At 40.8% G+C, this 19,829-nt stretch overlaps 1 protein-coding gene across 1 annotated transcript; it reads left to right on the top strand.

Moving 5' to 3' along the window:
• Positions 1-2,760: 2,760 nt before the first annotated feature.
• On the top strand, positions 2,761-18,543 carry calml4b (calmodulin-like 4b). The gene is made up of 5 exons (XM_029668648.2): positions 2,761-3,213; positions 3,337-3,367; positions 12,528-12,668; positions 12,817-13,005; positions 15,223-18,543. The coding sequence occupies exons 1-5, from the start codon at positions 3,211-3,213 to the stop codon at positions 15,318-15,320; spliced, it is 462 nt and encodes a 153-aa protein (XP_029524508.1). The 5' UTR covers positions 2,761-3,210; the 3' UTR covers positions 15,321-18,543.
• The last annotated feature ends 1,286 nt before the right edge of the window (positions 18,544-19,829 follow it).

The raw sequence follows: 19,829 nt of genomic DNA, 5'->3' as shown, positions 1-19,829 counted from the left end.
CTTTTAGTCAGTATACTTTCAGTAGGTTAATTGTACATTACTTATACTCTCATACTTACTTTCAAGGCAAAGACCCCACAAGAAGTAACATCTTGTTGGCAAGGTACCACACACCCATCTGGAGATATTACACCACTTCTCTCTTAGGAATGATCTGCACATATGTTAATAAAAGTACAACATTTTGAAACACTTTCTTGATTACAATATAGAGATTAATAACAGAGGGTAATCTGAGAATACAGGGATTCCAGCCGGGTGTGAGTTGAAGTAGTCAAATCTGGAGCTGACAAAGCTCTGATTTAGCATATTGGGGGATGGTGTGTAGTGTGGAGGAAGAAGCAGAACATTCAGGTTAGGGCAGGAATGTAAATGAAGTCATCATCTCGGATTATCTAACATCTGAGAATGGGCAGGCATTCCCTCGAATGAAGAGCATCTTCGTCTGGCTGATTATGTGCTGTCATCCAGGTGGAAATGTCACCTGCATATCTGATGTAGGAAAAGAGATAAGTTGAGTGTCCTGTGAATATGTATATGTACGTGTGTGTGTGTGGGGGGGAGGGACCCCCCTTGGCATTTTTTCTATTTTGTTGCCTTACAACCTGGAATTAAAATAGATTTTGGGGGGTTCGTATCATTTGATTTAAACAACATGCCTACCACTTTGAAGATGCTAAATAAATAAAAATTGTGAAACAAACAAGAAATAAAGTTAATACTTTGTAGAGCCACCTTTTGCAGCAATTACAGCTGCAAGTCTCTTGGGGTATGTCTCTATAAGCTTGGCACATCTAGCCACTGGGATTTTTGCCCATTATTCAAGGCAGAACTGCTCCAGCTCCTTCAGGTTGGATGGGTTCCACAATCTTTAAGCAATCTTTAAGTCATACCACAGATTCTTAAATGGATTGAGATCTGAGCTTTGACTAGGCCATTCCACGATATTTAAATGTTTCCCCTTAAACCACTCGAGTGTTGCTTTAGCAGTATGCTTAGGGTCATTGTCCTGCTGGAAGGTGAACCTCTGTCCCAGTCTCAAATCTCTGGAAGACTGGAACAGGATTCCCTCAAGAATTTCCCTGTATTAAGCGCCATCCATCATTCCTTCAAATCTGACCAGTCCCTGCCAATGAAAAACATCCCTTCAGCATGATGCTGCCACCACCATGCTTCACTGTGGTGATGAGAGGTGTTGGGTTTGAGCCAGATGTAGCATATTCCTTGATGACCCAAAATCTCGATTTTAGTCTCATCTGACCAGAGTACCTTCTTCCATATGTTTGGAGAGTCTCCCACATGCCTTTTGGCGAACACCAAACATGTTTGCTTATTTTTTTCTGGACACTCCTCCGTTAAGCCCAGCTCTGTGGAGTGTACGACCAAACATGTTTGCTTATTTTTTTCTGGACACTCCTCCGTTAAGCCCAGCTCTGTGGAGTGTACGACCAAACATGTTTGCTTATTTTTTTCTGGACACTCCTCCGTTAAGCTCAGCTCTGTGGAGTGTACGACAGATACTCCAATCTTTGCTGTGGAGCTTATTTTTGGTCTCTTCGCTGCCTCTCTGATTAATGCCCTCTTTTCCCGGTATGTGAGTTTTGGTGGGCGGCCCTCTCTTGGCAGATTTGTTGTGGTACCATATTCTTTCCATTTTGAAATAATGGTGCTCCGTGGGATGTTCAAAGTTTCTGATATTTTTTTATAACCCAACCCTGATCTGTACCTCTCTACAACTTTGTCTCTGACCTGTTTGGAGAGCTCCTTGGTCCTCATAGTGCCGCTTGCTTGGTGGTGCCGCTTGCTTGGTGGTGTTGCAGACTCTGGGTCCTTTCGGAACAGGTGTATATATACACTGAGATCATGTGACAGATCATGTGACTTCTGAAGGTAATTGGCTGCACCAGATATTATTTAGGGGCTTCATAGCAAAAGGGGTGAATACATATGCACGCACCACTTTCCGTTTTTGTATTTTTTTGTTGTTTTTTTCATTTCACTTCACCAGTTTGGACTATTTTGTATATGTTCATTACATGAAATCCAAATAAAAATCAATTTAAATTACAGGTTGCAATGCAACAAAATAGGGAAAAAGCCAAGGGGGGAACACATTTATAGAATAATCTTGGTATATTTTTTTACATTTTATTTTCAATTATTATTATCATTATTGTGTTTTGTGGGATGAGGGGTGGGGGGAGGTTGATGGGGATAGTGGAGGTGCTGGGGGGGTTCCTATTTAGGGCGAAGGGACCTATTGGGGAGGAGATTCTTCGTGGAGGCACATTCAGTCATAGTTTTGTTTATTATAATATTATACATTTATTTATATTTTACTTTTCAAAAAAATATTATAACAGTTTACTGTAATTATGGATATATGCAAGAAAATGGCCTTGCCGAACCCCCCCCCCCCCTTCTAATTTCCTTAATTTTGTACTTAGAGTCAAATACTTTCTGTGGCAGACACACTACTTTCTGTGGGCAACATGAGCTACCAAAACGATTCTGAAGTGTGCCAGGCATTACAATCCCAAAATAGAGGGGGGGGGGGGAGAATTTTGGCAGGCAATAAAATGGCCTTGTCGAGTTATGGATGAAACTGACGCATTTTCAGCCTGAATGCAGGATGTTTTATTTACGAGCCGGTCCACGGCGGACACCAGTGTATTTCCGGCTGTGCACATAGAGGTCGGACGTAAAATGAAAAACGATGTAAAACGAATAGCCTAATACTGCCATCTTGCTGCTGGTTGGGCTACTATTATTACTGATTTATAAACAATCTATAGTCCATAAACTACTTATGAATCCTTTGTCTTTGTAACCAAACAATATAACGGTAAAAGTTTAAAACTATATAACAACGTGATGCCATTCTGCATCCATAGCTTCTTCCAGTTACGAATTTGAGAGTAACGTTAGTAGGCTGGGCTACATTTATCCAGCCCTACAGCAAACCAAGTGGTGGGTCTTTCGGCGAATACATAAATTAAGGATTGTGCCTTTATTGTGACAGACCGTTTCATGGTGATCGGGGATAAATAGCATAGTAACCTATAGTTGGTGTGGGGTCTAGTTCACCATGTGCTCATGGCAACACTGTATCAATAATGCAAACTTCAAAATAAAGGTTACTCACGCAGGTTTAACAAGCGGACCTGACACGTCGAGTGTGTCTAGGAGCACTGACTGAGCGTAACCACGATGGTAAGCAAGTTATTCCAGTGAAATCGTTGTTATGTACAATAGTTGGCTCATAGTTAGATGTAGCATCCACTATAAATACTTAGTTGAATATAAAAGTGACGTGCTTCTCTTGTTTTGTTACAGGCAAAGTTCCTGACTCAAGACCAAATAAATGGTAAGACGCGTTAGACTGTGTGCACATATGTTGAATTGGATAAAGGTGATCATTTTAGGCAAGTACGACACGAGGCAGGATTGTTTATCACATGTCAAAATAATCGTGGGTATTCATTTAATTTAATTCCTGGTATGCACAACCTTTTTTTTAATCATTTTGTTTTGCGTTACTGTCTGAGAATGTCCACTATCTTGATGATTACAGTTTGGATAGTATCTGATCTATACTCAAGAAATTGGCGAATAAAATGAAAACTACTACAAGTTCACAGAAGCCTACATTCCAGGACTTACTTCTTATTGCTGGATGTTGATAAGAACAGACTTGTATTCCACGTAATTTTCCGTGTGCCTGCCACAACACAATGCACCCCATTTGTGTCAACGTTCCTGTTGAGAAGACACACACAATGCATCACTTATATCACCAGTCTTTTGATAGTTTCTTCTTTTGTTGTCAAATGTAGATCATAAAACTGTTCAACAATATTTTGAATAGGATATTACAGACTGTGGAGGACTAGTTTATGTATACCAATATATAGCCTACTAATATACAATACTATGTCAGATTGGTGCTATCATGCATCATATATGCACCTAGCCCAAGATGTACTCTTAACGTTCCTAATGTTATCTTTAGGTCCAAGGACATGTTATTTTCAGAGGTAGACTGACTCTGGCACACAAAACAGCCAAATACTCCATCTAAACGTGAATTGATACTTATTTGCAATACGGTTCTAGAAACATCTCAAATTAAAATAATTTCACAAATGCAAAATATACACTTAGTGCACTGCACTTACAGTTGCAGCCAAAAGTATTTTTCAGTGATAACACGTTTCTGGCGGCCTACTTCCGTTACAGGTGTTCCGAGCATGCTAGATAGCTAGTTAGCACAGGTGGTCCCTCTGTCTTCCATAAACATGCCCTGTAACATGAATATATGGCCGTGTGGGAACACTAACCCTAACCTTATTTATAAAGGTGTGTATCAATTTCACTTTATAAAAAAAAATAAAAAATGTTTTGCTGATATGAAAGATAAGGTCCTTATGCTTCCAAAACCATACCGCAAGCGATTCGTGTTAATGTTCAGATCCAGACTTGGGGCTCTTAACAAAACTCCCCTGTACAGAAGACGCCTTCATCCAATGACTCTTATGTATAATGTAATGGAACTGAGAGTCATGATCAAGGGCTAGTATACAGTGCACCATGAAACCCATATATATTTCTATGGCCCTTCTCTTTGCCTTTCAGTAGGCAGCCTGTGCTCTCCTCTGTGTGATTGAAGCAGATCCTGACGGCTGTAATCCCTCATCAAAGATTAATGAGCGGTGACTGCAGATACTGCCTCGATTAAGACTGACCTGTATCTCCCATTGAAGAGTATAATGCTCTAGTTCAGTTTAAGCCAGCAGATCCAATTTGCTTACAACTGCGCTAAAGTTGGACAGGCTTCCTGTGTAGATTAAGACAAACTATGGCTCGGAATACGTACCTCATTCCAGGGATGAGAACTGCGTTGTACTCTGAATTGTCCCATTATCACAACTGTTACACAGAGACGATTGAACAACTGTTATCTGCTAGCTAGCATGATCATTTTCTCAGTGTAACAGTTTGGATAATGGGACAATTCGGAGTAGAACACATTTCTCATCCCTGGGTTGAGGTCCGTTTTTCGAGCCTTGTCTCACGCTGGCTTCGTGGTGTCTTAATCTACACAGGAAGCTCGGGGATCTGTCGGCTAGTTCAGTCTGAGATGTATGCGTAACACAGTGAGTTTAACAGCATGCCTTGCCCTTAAACACACAACTAACATCAACAACATGCATGATAGTCAATTTCTCTTTAACCCTCAAACATGAAAGGCAACTTCCCTTCCAGTCTTTTTAAGAAACATTTGTGTGTTGGAAATGCCTAACCACTTGTGTAATCTATTTGCATACACTTCAAACAGACATACATACCCCACCAGACACGCCACTATGGGTTTCATCACGGTACCCAAACCAAAAACAGATTTAACTTTTTTTTTTAACAGATAAACATATTCTATCACAGCGCCTCTCCTCTTTCTAAATATTTAATTTAACTGTACTTAAGAATATGAATCTGTACAATGACCAAATGTATTGGTACAGTGACACATTTTTTGTTGTTTTGGCTCTACCCCAGCATTTGAAATGTACAATGACTATGGGTTTGGACTGTCAAGTGCAATTTGAGGGTATTTTCATCCATATAGGTTGAACCGTTTTGAAATTACAGCACTTTTTGTACGTAGTCCCTACATTTTAGGGGATCAAAAGTATTGGGACAAATTCACTTATATGTGTGTTAAAGTAGTAAAAAGTTAAGTATTTGATCCCTTCATAGCACTGTCACAATCGTTATAAGGAGTGGACCAAGAAGCAGCTAGCTTGCTATGTTTCCATCCTTTATTTTTGGAATAGAACACTTTAAAGAACAAAACAAACAAACGAACCGTGACGCTAATCTAATGCTCACAGGCAACTATACATAGACAAGATCCCACAAAGCACAATGAGAAAATTGCTATCTAAATATGATCCCCAATCAGAGACAACGATAAACAGCTGCCTCTGATTGGGAACCATACTAGGCCAACATAGAAATATAATTCACCTAGATGACCCACCCTTAAATCACACCCGACCTAACCAACATAGAGAATAAAAGCTCTCTATGGTCAGGGCGTGACAAGCACCGCAATAACTACATCAAGCCTGTGACTTTACACATTTGTTTGATGCATTTGCTGTTTGTTTTGGTCGCGTTTCATTTGATTTTGTGCCCAATAGAAATTAATGGTAAATAATGTATTGTGTCATTTTGGAGTCACTTTTATTGTAAATAAGAATAGAATATGTTTCTAAAGAACTAAACAATAGTTCTTATATCCTTTAGCCGTACCCTTATCCTACTCCTCCTCTGTTCCTCTGGTGATGTAGAGGTTTATCCAGGCCCTGCAGCACCTAGCTCTACTCCCATTCTCCAGGCTCTCTCATTTGTTGACTTCTGTAACTGCAAAAGCCTTGGTTTGAGTTTCATGCAAGTTAACATTAGAAGCCTCCTCCCTACGTTTGTTTTATTCACTGCTTTAGCACACTCTGCCAACCCAGATGTCCTAGCCATGTCTGAATCCTGGCTTTAAGAAGGCCATCAAAAATCCAGAAATTTCCATCCCTAACAATAACATTTTCTGACAAGATAGAACTGCCAAAGGGGGCAGAGTTGCAATCTACTGCAGAGTTCTGTCATACTATCCAGGTCTGTGCCCAAACAATTCGAGCTTCTACTTTCCAGAACAAGTCTCTCACCGTTGCCGCAAGCTATCGACCACCTTCAGCCCCCAGCTGTGCCCTGGACACCATATATGAATTGATTGCCTCCCACCTATCTTCAGAGTTCGCACTGTTAGGTGACCTAAACTGGGACATGCTTAACACCCCGGCCGTCCTACAATCTAAGCTAGATGCCCTCAATCTCACACAAAATGATCAATGAACCTACCAGGTACAACCCCAAATCCTTAAACACCGGCACCCTCATAGATATCATCCTGACCAACCTGCCCTCCAAATACACCTCTGCTGTCTTCAACCACGATCTCAGCGATCACTGCCTCATTGCCTGTGTCCGTAATGGGTCTGCGGTCAAACGACCACCCCTCATCACTGTCAAACGCTCCCTAAAACACTTCAGCTAGCAGGCCTTTCTTATCGACCTGGCCCGGGTATCCTGGAAGGATATTGACCTCATTCCATCAGTAGAGGATGCCTGGTTATTCTTTAAAAGTGCCTTCCTCACCATCTTAAATAAGCATGCCCCATTCAAAAAAATGTAGAACCAGGAACAGATATAGCCCTTGGTTCACTCCAGACCTGACTGCCCTTGACCAGCACAAAAAACATCCTGCGTTAGCATCAAATATCCCCCCGCGATATGCAACTTTTCATGGAAGTTAGTAACCAATATACACAGGCAGTTAGGAAATCAAAGGATAGCTTTTTCAAACAGAAATTTGCATCCTGTAGCACAAACTCCAAAACGTTCGGGGACACTGTAAAGCCAATGGAGAATAAGAGCACCTCCTCCCAGCTGCCCACTGCACTGAGGCTAGGAAACACTGTCACCCCCGATAAATCCACGATAATTGAGAATTTCAATAAGCATTTGTCTACGTCTGGCCATGCTTTCCATCTGGTTACCCCTACCCCGATCAACAGCCCTGCACCCCCCACATTAACTTGCCCAAGCCTCCTCATTTCTCCTTCACCCAAATCCAGACAGCTGATGTTCTGAAAGAGCTGCAAAATCTGGACTCCAACAAATTAGCTGGGCTAGACAATCTGGACCCCCTCTTTCTAAAATTATCCGCCACAATTGTTGCAACCCCTATGCAACCTCTCTTTCTTATCGTCTGAGATCCCTAAAGATTGAAAAGCTGTCGTGGTCATCCCCCTATTCAAAGGGGGAGACACTCTAGACCCAAACTGTTACAGACCTATAACTATCCTACCCTGCCTTTCTAAAGTCTTCAAAAGCCAAGTTAACAAACAGATCACCGACCATTTTGAATGTCACCGTACCTTCTCCGCTATGCATGTCACGTCTGCTCCCACTCTTCCCTTCTCCTGGCGCTTGAGGGTGCCAGATTACCCTGCATCACGCACTCCTGCCATCCATCACGCACACATGCCGTCACTCGTATCAGCGTTATTGGACTCACCTGGACTCACTTATCACATGTTCTTTTCCTCCCCTATATTTTTCTGTTCCCTTGCTCTGTTCCCTGCTGCTGCATTGTATTGTTTTTGTCTTTTGAATTTGTTTCTGACGCTGTTCCTGTCTAGTCTCTGTCCGTTATAATTAAATGTTTTACTCCCCGTACCTGCTTCGTCTCTCCAGCATCATTCCTTGTGACAATGCAATCTGGTTTCCAAGCTGGTCATGGGTGTACCTCAGCCACGCTCAAGGTCCTAAACAATATCATAACCGCCATCGATAAAAGACAATACTGTGCAGCCGTATTCATCGACCTGGCCAAGGCTTTCAACACTGTCAATCAATACATTCTTATTGTCTGACACAATAGCCTTGTTTTCTCAAATGACTGCCTCGCCTGGTTCACCAACTACTTCTCAGACAGAGTTCAGTGTGTCAAATCGGAGGGCCTGTTGTCCGGACCTCTGGCAGTCTCTATGGGGGTGCCACAGGGCTCAATTCTCGTCCCGACTCTTTTCTCTGTATACATCAATGATGTTGCTCTTGCTGCTGGTGATTCTCTGATCCACCTCTATGCAGACGACACCATTCTGTATACTTCTGGCCCTTCTTTGGACACTGTGTTAACTAACCTCCAGACGAGCTTCAATGCCATAAAACTCTCCTTCCGTGGCCTCCAACTGCTCTTAAATGCAAGTAAAACTAAATTCACGCTCTTCAACCGATCGCTGCCCGCACCTGCCAGCCCGTCCAGCATCACTACTCTGGACGGTTCTGACTTGGAATATGTGGACAACTACAAATACCTAGGTGTCTGGTTAGACTGTAAACCCTCCTTCCAGACTCACGTTAAACATCTCCAATCCAAAATTAATCTAGAATCGGCTACCTATTTCGCAAACAAAACATCCTTCACTCATGCTGCCAAACATACCCTAGTAAAACTGACTATCCTACCGATCCTTGACTTTGGCGATGTAATTTACAAAATAGCCTCCAACACTCTATTCAGCAAATTAGATGCAGTCTATCACAGTGCCACCCGTTTTGTCACCAAAGCCCCATATACTACCCACCACTGCGACCTGTATGCTCTTCGCTTCATATTAGTTGCCAAACCCACTGGCTCCAGGTCATCTATAAGTCTTTGCTAGGTAAAGCCCCACCTTATCTCAGCTCACTGGTCACCATAGCAGCACCCACCCGTAGCGTGCGCTCCAGCAGATATATTTTACTGGTCACCCCCAAAGCCAATTCCTCCTTTGGCCTCGTTTCCTTCCAGTTCTCTGCTGCCAATGACTGGAACGTATTGCAAAAATCACTGAAGCTGGAGTCTCATATCTCCCTAACTAACTTTAAGCACTAGCTGTCAGAGCAGCTCACAGATCACTGCACCTATACATAGCCCATCTGCAAATAGGCTGTCCAACTACCTCATCCCCATATTATTATTTTTTTTGCTCCTTTGCACCCCAGTATCTCTACTTGCACATTCATCTTCTGCACATCTATCACTCCAGTGTTTAATTGCTAAATTGTAATTACTTCGCCACTACGACCTATTTATTGCCTTACCTCTCTAATCTTACCTCATTTGCACACACTGTATATAGACTTTTCTATTGCATTATTGACTGTACGTTTGTTTATTCCACGTGTAACTCTGTGTTGTTGTCTGTGTCGCACTGCTTTGCTTTATCATGGCCAGGTCGCAGTTGTAATGAGAACTTGTTCACAACTGGCCTACCTGGTTAAATAAATTAAATAAAGGTGAATAAATTAAACACTTCTACATTAATGTGGATGTTATGCTACCATGATTACAAATAATACTGAATGGATCGTGAATAATGATGAATGTGAAAGTTACAGACAAATATCATACCCCCAAGACATGCTAACCTCTCACCATTATAATAACAGGGGAGGTTAGACATTTATTTTATTTTTTTGGGGGGGTGATATTTGTACATCTGTAACTTTCTCACTCATCATTATTCACGATTCATTAAGGATTATCCGTAATCATGGTAGCATCCACATTAGTGTAAACGTATTTAGAAACATATTCTATTCTTATTTACAATAAAAGTGACTCCAGAATATCAACAATACATTATTTACCATTAATTTATATTGGGCACAAAATCATCTGAAACACAACCAAAATTACACAATATATTATTTACCATTAATTCCTCAATATTAGAAAGGTGTTCTTAATGTCTAACTTCTATTTTTTATTTAAAATGTAATATAATATCTTATTTTGTTCTTGTCTATAACTGTTCTGTACTTACAGTGCATTTGGAAAGTATTCAGACACCTTGACGTTTTCCACATTTTGTTACATTACATCCTTATTCTAAAATTAATTAAATTATTTGTTTTCCTCATTAATCTATACACAATACCCCATAATGACAAAGTGAAAAAAGTTTTGACATTTTTGCTAATTATTAAAAATAAAACCAGAAATACCTTACTTAAAATGAGTTTTCAGACCCTTTGCTATGAGACTGAGCTCAGGTGCATTCTGTTTCCATTGATCTTCCTTGAAATGTATCTACAACTTGATTGGAGTCCACCTGTGGTATTTTAAATTGATTGAACATGATTTGGAAAGTGACACACTTGCCTATATAAGGCTCCAAAGTTGACTGCATTTCAGAGCAAAAACCAAGCCATGAGGTTGAAGGAATTGTTTGTAGAGCTCCGAGACAGGATTGTGTTGAGGCACAGATCTGGGGAAGGCTACCAACAAAATTCTGCAGCATTGAAGGTCCCCAAGGACACAGTGGCCTCCATCATTAAATGGAAGAAGTTTGGAACCACCAACTCTTCCTAGAGCTGTCACCTGGCCTAACTGAGCAATCGGGGGAGAAGGGCCTTGGTCAGGGAGGTGATCAAGAACCTGAAGGTCACTCTGACAGAGCTCCAGAGTTCCTCTGTGGAGATGGGAGAACCTTAGAAGGACAACCATCTCTGCAGCACTCCACAAATCATGCCTTTATGGTAGAGTGACCAAACGGAAGCCACTCCTCAGTAAAGGGCACATTGCAGCCCACTTGGAGTTTGCCAAAAGGCAGCTAAATGACTCTCAGACCATGAGAAGGAATATTAAAATCAAATAAAATTGTATTTGCATACGCAGAATAAAACAGGTGTAGACCTTACCATGAAATGCTTACTTACAAGCCCTTAACCAACAGTTCAAGAAATAGAAGTTAATCAAATATTTACCAAATAAACTAAAGTGAAAAAAAATCAAATTAATCAAAAAGTTACACAAGAAATGTACATAACAATAACGAGGCTATATACAAGGGGTACTGGTACCGAGTCAATGTGCGGGGGTACAGGTTAGTCAAGGTAATTTGTAAAGTCACTATGCATAGATAATAAACAGCGTGTAGCAGCAGTGTAAAACCAAAGGGGGGGGGATCAATGTAAATAGTCTGGGTGGCCATTTGGTTAGTTGTTCAGCAGTCTTATGGCTTGGGGGTAGAAGCTGTTGAGAAGCCTTTTGGTCTTAGACCTGGCACTCCGGTACCGCTTGCCGTGCGGTAACAGAGAACAGTCTATGACTTGGTTGAATGGAGTCTTTGACAATTTTTTGGGGCCTTCTTCTGACACCGCCTAGTATATAGGTCCTGGATGTCAGGAAGCGTGGCCCCAGTGATGTACTGGGCCGTACACACAACCCTCTGCGCCTTACGGTCAGATGCCGAGCAATTACCATACCAGGCAGTGATGCAACCAGTCAGGATGCTCTCGATGGTGCAGCTGTAGAACTTTTTGAGGATCTAGGGACTCATACGAAATCTTTTCAGTCTCCCGAGGTGGAAAATGTGTCGTCTTGCCCTCTTCACAACTGTCTTGGTGTGTTTGGACCATGATAGTTTGTTGGTGATGTGGACACCAAGGAACTTGAAACTCTCAAACCGCTCCACTTCAGTCCCGTTGATGTTAATGGGGGCGTGTTCGGCCTTGCTTTTCCTATAGTCCACAATCAGCTCCTTTGTCTTGCTCACATTGAGAGAGAGGTTGTTGTCCTGGCACCCCACTGTATAGGCTGTCTCATCGTTATTGGTGACCTACCACTGTTGTCGTCAGCAATGAGCAGTAGCTAATCGTGATCTTAATAAACTAAACAAAACCTATTGAATTAGAGGGATTAGAATGCTCTTGAAACCTCTGACCAAGGAAATTTGACAGGTAAACTCATGGGTGCACAAAACATGTCTGACAGTCCATCTATTATGTCATAATTGACCTGTATGGGGATGTCTGTTCTATTCATTCTATTTCTATGGTTTGACGTCAGGGGAATAGCCATTAGAAGCATACATACCTAGAAGAGCTGAGGAAATGTGACAACCTCTTCTTTCTCACAGAATTCAAGGAATGCTTTTCACTCTATGACAAGAAGCACAAGGGTAAAATTGAGGCCAAGGACCTGATTATAGTCATGCGCTGCCTGGGGGTCAGCCCCACTTTCATTGAGGTGGACAGACACCTGCAAATCTCCAAGATTGGTACGCATGTCTGTCTGTCTGTCTGTCTGTCTGCCCGCCTGCATGTATGTCTTTCAATGTTAAACTATCCCTTTCAATAAATCCATTTTCTAATCAACCAATCATTTGATCGATCATTCAATCAATCACTCTCCCTCCATAAAACTAGATAAGTGTGGAGAGCTGGACTTCTCCACCTTCCTGACTATGATGCACCAGCAGATCCAGCAGGAGGACCCCAGAGCAGAGATTCTGGAGGCCATGAGGATGACGGACAAGCAGAAGAAGGGCTACATCCTGTCCTCGGAGCTCCGGGCCAAGCTCACCGGGCTGGGAGAGAAGCTCACTGATAAAGAAGGTAAGGGTCATAAAACACACATGCCACATGTATATGAGAGAGTTGTAGAGTGTATGTATGTGCATTGTGTTTGTTTGTTCAAACCACGCACATCCAGAATCATGGGTGTGCATTATTGTACCAACTTAACATGGTAGTAAATGTAATTGAATTACTTTGTTACTTTATTACACCAATACTGTATATTCTGTATGAACACTTGAAAAGCACACTACTGTACCAGTCAAAAGTGTGGGCACACCTACTCATTCCAGGGTTTTTCTTTATTGTTACTATTTTCTACATTGTAGAATAATAGTGGAGACATCAAACTATGAAATGACACATATGGAATCATTTAGTAACAAATCAAAATATATTTTATATTTGAGGTTCTTCAAAGTAGCCACCCTTTGCCTTGACAGCTTTGCACACTCTTGGCATTCTCTCAACCAGCTTCATGAGGTAGCCACCTGGAATTCATTTCAATTAACAGGTGTGTGTAACGCTCGAAGAGTGATGGGAGTGGAGTCAGGTGCAGAGAGCAGAGGATTAGGGAAAAACGCTTTAATGTCCAACAAAATAGCGTACAACGGGTGACGCCGAACACAGGCGTAATACACTCTATCCAAGTACAAACTGGTACCTCACCGGACAGCGAAAAAAAACAACAATAATAATGAACACATCTTGACATCACAGCAACAAGCCCCCAAACCAATACCCCAACAAGGAACAGGTGAAACCAATTAGACAAAACCAAACGAAAAGGGGAAAAAAGGGATCGGTGGCAACTAGTATACCGGCAACGACGACCGCCGAGCTCCACCCGAACGGGAAGGGGAGCCACCTTCTGTGATATTCGTGACAGTGTGCCTTGTTTAAAAGTTCATTTGTGGAATATATTTCCTTCTTAATGCGTTTGAGCCAATCAGTTGTCTTGTGACGAGGAAGGGGTGATATACAGAAGATAGCCCTATTTGGTAAAAGACCAAGTCCATATTATGGCAAGAACAGCTCAAAGAGAAACGACAGTCCATCACTACTTTAAGACATGAAGGTCAGTCAATCCGGAAGATTAAGAACTTTTAAACTTTCTTCAAGTGCAGTCGCAAAAACCATCAAGCACTATGATGAAACTGGTTCTCATTAGGACCGCCACAGGAAAGGAAGACCCAGAGTTACATCTGCTGCAGCGGATAAGTTCATTAGAGTTACCAGCCTCAGATATTGCAGCCCAAATAAATGCTTCACGTTGTTCAAGTAACAGACACCTCTCAGGCCTTCATGGTCGAATTGCTGCAAATAAACCACTACTATATCACTCTAATAAGAAGAAGAGACTTGCTTGGGCCAAGAAACACAAGCAATGAACATTAGACCAGTGGAAATCTGTCCTTTGGTCTGATGAGTCCAAATTTGAGATTTTTGGTTCCAACCGCAGAGTATGTGAACGGAGGATCTCTGCATGTGTGGTTCCCACCGTAAAACATGGAGGAGGAGGTGTGATGTGTGAGGGTGCTTTTCTGGTTACACTGTCTGTGATTTATTTAGAATTCAAGGCACACTTAACCAGCATGACTACCACAGCATTCTGCTGAGATACGCCATCCCATCTGGTTTGCTCTTAGTGGGAATATCATTTGTTTTTCAACCCAACACACCTCCAGGCTGGGTAGGGATATTTAACCAAGAAGGAGAGTGATGGAGTGATGCATCAGATGACCTGGCCTCCACAATCACCTGACTTCAACCTAATTGAGATGGTTTGGGATGAGTTGGACTGCAGAGTGAAGGAAAAGCAGCCAACAAGTGCTCAGCATATGTGGGAACTCCTTCAAGACTGTTGGAAAAGCATTCCAGGTGAAGCTGGTTGAGAGAATGCCAAGAGTGTGCAAACCTGTCATCAAGGCAAAGGGTGGCTACTTTGAAGAATCTCAAATCTGAAATATGTTTTGTTTAACACTTTTTTGATTACTACATGATTTCCATATGTGTTATTTTATAGTTTTGATGTCTATACTATTATTCTACAATGTAGAAAATAGTATAAATGAAGACAAACCCTTGAATGAGTTGGTGTGTCCAAACTTTTGACTGGTACTTTGTGTGTGGCAGAGATTGTGACCAGTAGTCAAAACGTCTTAAAATATTCAAAGACCATTGATGAAATTACTGGATTTGATGAGTTATAATTAAGTTAAGTTGTGTGGGCATCATCTTCTCACTTCCCTGCAGTTGACGAGCTGCTGAAAGAGACTGGCGTGGGACCAGACGGATGTGTCCACTACGAGGAGTTTGCCAAAACAATGACCCTTCCTTCTACAAACTGCTGAGCAGCCATCAGGCCGGATACGATCATACTGTACCACAAAAGTGCACTGATTCAAAGCATCTGCATGCTGGCTGCCCACTAACATCATGTTGAGATGAGAAGTTTTTTTTTCTTTATTAGCTTTCTGAGGTATGTGTTTCTTTAGTTATTACGTTTTCCTTATATTTCTATTATGTATCCCTTATATAGATTTGTATGTTGAAGGAAGCAATGATGTGCCTGGTTGAAATGTCTGCACTTTAAATATATAACTAATACTAACTGGCATTGTTATAGCTTATCACTATTACCAAGTAATCACTAAAAAGCCTACTGACATTTTCACAAAGTAATGACATTGTTCTTATTGATATAAAGAGCAACTTGATTTCTTGGGTCCAAACTTGCTGTAAAATTGTTTTTATGTAAATGTGAAAAAGCTTTGTAGGTTTGGATCAAACCATTTCTCATGGAGAAAATTTGTAAACCAGAGGTAGTTTACGTGGTGTGGTTCAAAAGTGGTGTGGCAAAATGAACATGTCTTTTCTGGGGCCTGTAGTTTTTCCTAATCTCATGTCCTGGTCAGGTAAAACTCTGGGTCCTATTCGTAGGCTATGACAAAACAGCATTATTATAGATAGCTTCCCTTTTCGTCTGTGCTATGACTATAGGGCTGTTTTTTCCCTGTCAGGTCATGTGAATTGGAAACACTGCTGACCTAAGGTGGACTTTTCAAACTACCACAAACCTTGTTGTTATTCATTCCGAATCTGATATCAAAAGAGCCAGAGACAACAACGTCAATGGACAACATACCCTGTAGTTTAGTGAACTATTATAGCAGGGCTGAGCGTTATGCTTACAATGTCTTTAAATATTATAATATCTATACACACACAATGTTAACTCTTAATAAATACCCGTTCCCTTTTTAATTTTTTTATTTTGCCTGAAATTACACCCAAATCTAACTGCCTATAGCTCAGGCCCTGAAGCAAGGATATGCATATCCTTGGTACCATTTGAAAGGACACACTTTGAAGTTTGTGTAAATGTGAAAGGAATGTAGGAGAATATAACAATACATCTGTAAAAGATAATACAAAGAAAAAAACAACCGTTCTTTTTTACATTTTTTGTACCATCATCTTTGAAATGCAAGAAAAAGGCCATAATGCATTTTTCCAGCCCAGCTTCAATTTAGATTTTGGCCACTAGATGGCAGCAGTATATGTGCAAAGTTTAGACTGATCCAATAAACCATTGCATCTCTGTTCAAAATTTTGTATCATGACTGCCCAAATATGCCTAATTTGTTTATTAATTAACTTGATGTTAAAAATTGTGCACTCTCCTCAAACAATAGCATGGTATTCTTTCACTGTAATAGCTACTGTAAATTGGACAGTGCAGTTAGATTAACAAGAATTTAAGCTTTCTGCCAATATCAGATATGTCTATGTCCTAACATTTTCTTGTTACTTACAACCTCATGCTAATCACATTAGCCTGCGTTAGTTCAACTGTCCCGTGGACGGTACACTGATCAAGAAGTTAAGCAGTGGACTTTTAAAAAAAATGTAAAGACAGGTTTCATTGTAGAAAACTATTTTAATTTAGTCACAACCGATTATTTGTTCATCTGACTGCAGTGCTCTTCTGATATTAATTCTGTGAGCTTTATGTAAGGCAGGATTACATTTGAAACCTACAGAACCATTTAAAAAGTGCTTTTTGAAAGAAATTGATTTTATGAATCATAAAATGTATGGTAAATGCTGTAAGTATGAAATCAAAAACTAGCAACTATAATTGAAAGAGAGAAGCGTGATGAAATTATCTTTCAATAATTACACTTTTGATGTCATATACAGATAAAAAAGATAAATATTTGACAATATCAGAATTTTTCTCACACATATATGGTTGTTCGTTGCAAGGGTTCATTTAACACTATGCACCAGATTTCATGAACTAGATTCAGCTGCAGGATGATTGTTTCTTGAGCAGATGATCGGGGGTCCGGAACATAATTACAAATCATTTATAGACAGCAAATGGACCTCAAGAAGCCGAAATCAATATAATGGGAATCATTTCAAACTGCTTACATTTGTATACGATCACATTTTCTCTTTATTATGCGTGGGAATATTTGGGAATACATTTCTTAAATTAAAACCACTTGGAGCTGATTTCCTGGTTTTTAGTCGATTATGTCCAGCAAATAACAACAAAAAATGCTCAGAAAACTTGGGTGTCAAAATAAAATGTGTCAGAGTTCCACCAATTAGGGAACCCTGCTTTACACAGTAGACTTTGTTACACTTTTTAAAAATGTAATTAGGCAAGTCAGTTAAAAACAAATTCTTATTTACAATGACGGCCTAACCTGTCCTATTGTGCACCTCCCTGTGGGACTCCCAATCACAGCCAGATGTGATACAGCCTGGATTTGAACCAGGGACTGTAGTGACACCTCTTCACAGTGCCTTAGACCGCTGCTCCACTCGGGAGCCCGAGTGACTTTGCAACAATTTTTTAAAAATGTGTAAATCATAAAAACATTAACCTTGTGTTGATGTCCTGGCCTCCATCTGGCCCACCAGATGGTGTGATGTTCGAATATACCGATCCTGTGCAGGTGTTGTTACATGTGGTCTGCCACTGCGAGGACGATCAGCTGTCCACCCTGTCACCTTGTAGCGCTGTCTTAAGCGTCTCACAGTACGGACATTGTAATTTATTGCCCTAGCCACATCTGAAATCCTCATGCCTCCTTGCAGCATGCCTAAGGTACGTTCACGCAGATGAGCAGGGACCCTGGGCAACTTTCTTTTGGTGTTTTTCAGAGTCAGTAGAAAGGCTTCTTTAGTGTCCTAAGTTTTCATAACTGTGACCTTAATTGCCTACCGTGTCTTAACGACCGTTCCACATGTGCATGTTCATTAATTGTTTATGGTTCATTGAACAAGCATGGGAAACAGTGTTTAAACCCTTTACAATGAAGATCTGTGAAGTTATTTGGATTTTTACGAATTATCTTTGAAAGGTCGGGTCCTGAAAAAGGGGCGTTTTTTTTGCTGAATTTAGATATATTTGGATTTCATAACCACCCAAACAGATACATTAACTTGAGGCAGAAAGAGGTCAGTATTGCAACTGTTTACCTAATCTTATTAGGTAATATGTCTGTAAAGTTAACTTTCACAAATTGATGAAAATAAAGGCAGATAAGAAATGGCTTCAGTTACTATTATTGTACAACTATAGCCATTCCTTACTTAGATTTTCCTTTTGCAATTGTGAATACAGCTGAGTAAATGGTAAACATTTTTTATTGCCAATATAATTTATTTACCTTACAACATATATATTTTTTATTTCACCTTTATTTAACCAGGAAAAGCCCATTGAGACCCAGAGTCTATTTTTCAAGGGAGACCTGGCCAAGAAGGCAGCAACAATCAATACATTACATAATTAAAACATACTATCATGACACAAGGCGAGATCCAGATGCAGACACAGGAAGCAGGTGGTTGGAGTCTTACAATGTAGGCAAGAGAATAGTCGTGAACAGGAAAAAGGTCAAAACCAGATCAGAGTTCAGGAGGTACAGAGTAGCAGAAATTCTCGTGGTCAAGGCAGGCAGAATGGTCAGGCAGACGGGTACAGAGTCCAGAACAGGCAAGGGTCAAAACCGGGAGGGCTAGAAAAAAGAGAATATCAAAGGCAGGAGTACAGGAAAACCGCTGGTTGACTTGGAACATACAAGACAAACTGGCACAGAGAGACAGGAAACACAGGGATTAATACACTGGGGAAGACAAGCGACACCTGGAGGGGGTGGAGACAATAATGAGGACAGGTGAAACAGATCAGGGTGTGACACATACAACAATACAGCAACATGATCCAGCCTAAAAAAAGCATTTGCACTTCTCTGTAACATCAATGTTTTAAATTCATTCAATGGCACTAACATATCTAGATGAAGCATGGATTGTAGACTATTCCATGCATCTGGTGCACAAGAAGAGAAGGCAGTGTTGCCTAATACCGTGTATGTCCTGGGGACCTTAAGTAGCAACCACCTAGCAGACTGGGTATGGTAATTACTGGTGGTGAAGGAGACCAGACTACAGAGGTAAAGAGGGAGTTTACCCAAAATGGCTTTGTAGATGAACGCATACAAATGTATCTTTCTGCTCATATAAAGTGAAGTCCAACCTATCGTTTGGTACAATGTGCAATGGTGGTTGAGTGACTTGGCGTTTGTAATAATGCGCAAGGATGCATGATAAACAGAGTCCAGTCTTTGTAAGACGGAGGAGGTTGCATGCATATATAACAAGTCATCATAATCAATTACAGAGAGAAAAGTGGCCTGAACAAGCTTCTTTCTAGCCATAAGCGGGAAGCAAGTCTTATTACGAAAATAAAAACCCAATTTCAATTTAAGCTTTGTCACAAGATTATCCACATGAACTGTAAAGGACAACTTGTCATCCAACCAAATACCTAGGTA

This window comes from Oncorhynchus nerka, linkage group LG9a (genome assembly GCF_034236695.1).
Source record: "Oncorhynchus nerka isolate Pitt River linkage group LG9a, Oner_Uvic_2.0, whole genome shotgun sequence".
In the NCBI taxonomy this organism is placed as follows: Eukaryota; Metazoa; Chordata; class Actinopteri; order Salmoniformes; family Salmonidae; genus Oncorhynchus; species Oncorhynchus nerka.
This window is presented reverse-complemented; position numbering and strand designations above follow the sequence as displayed.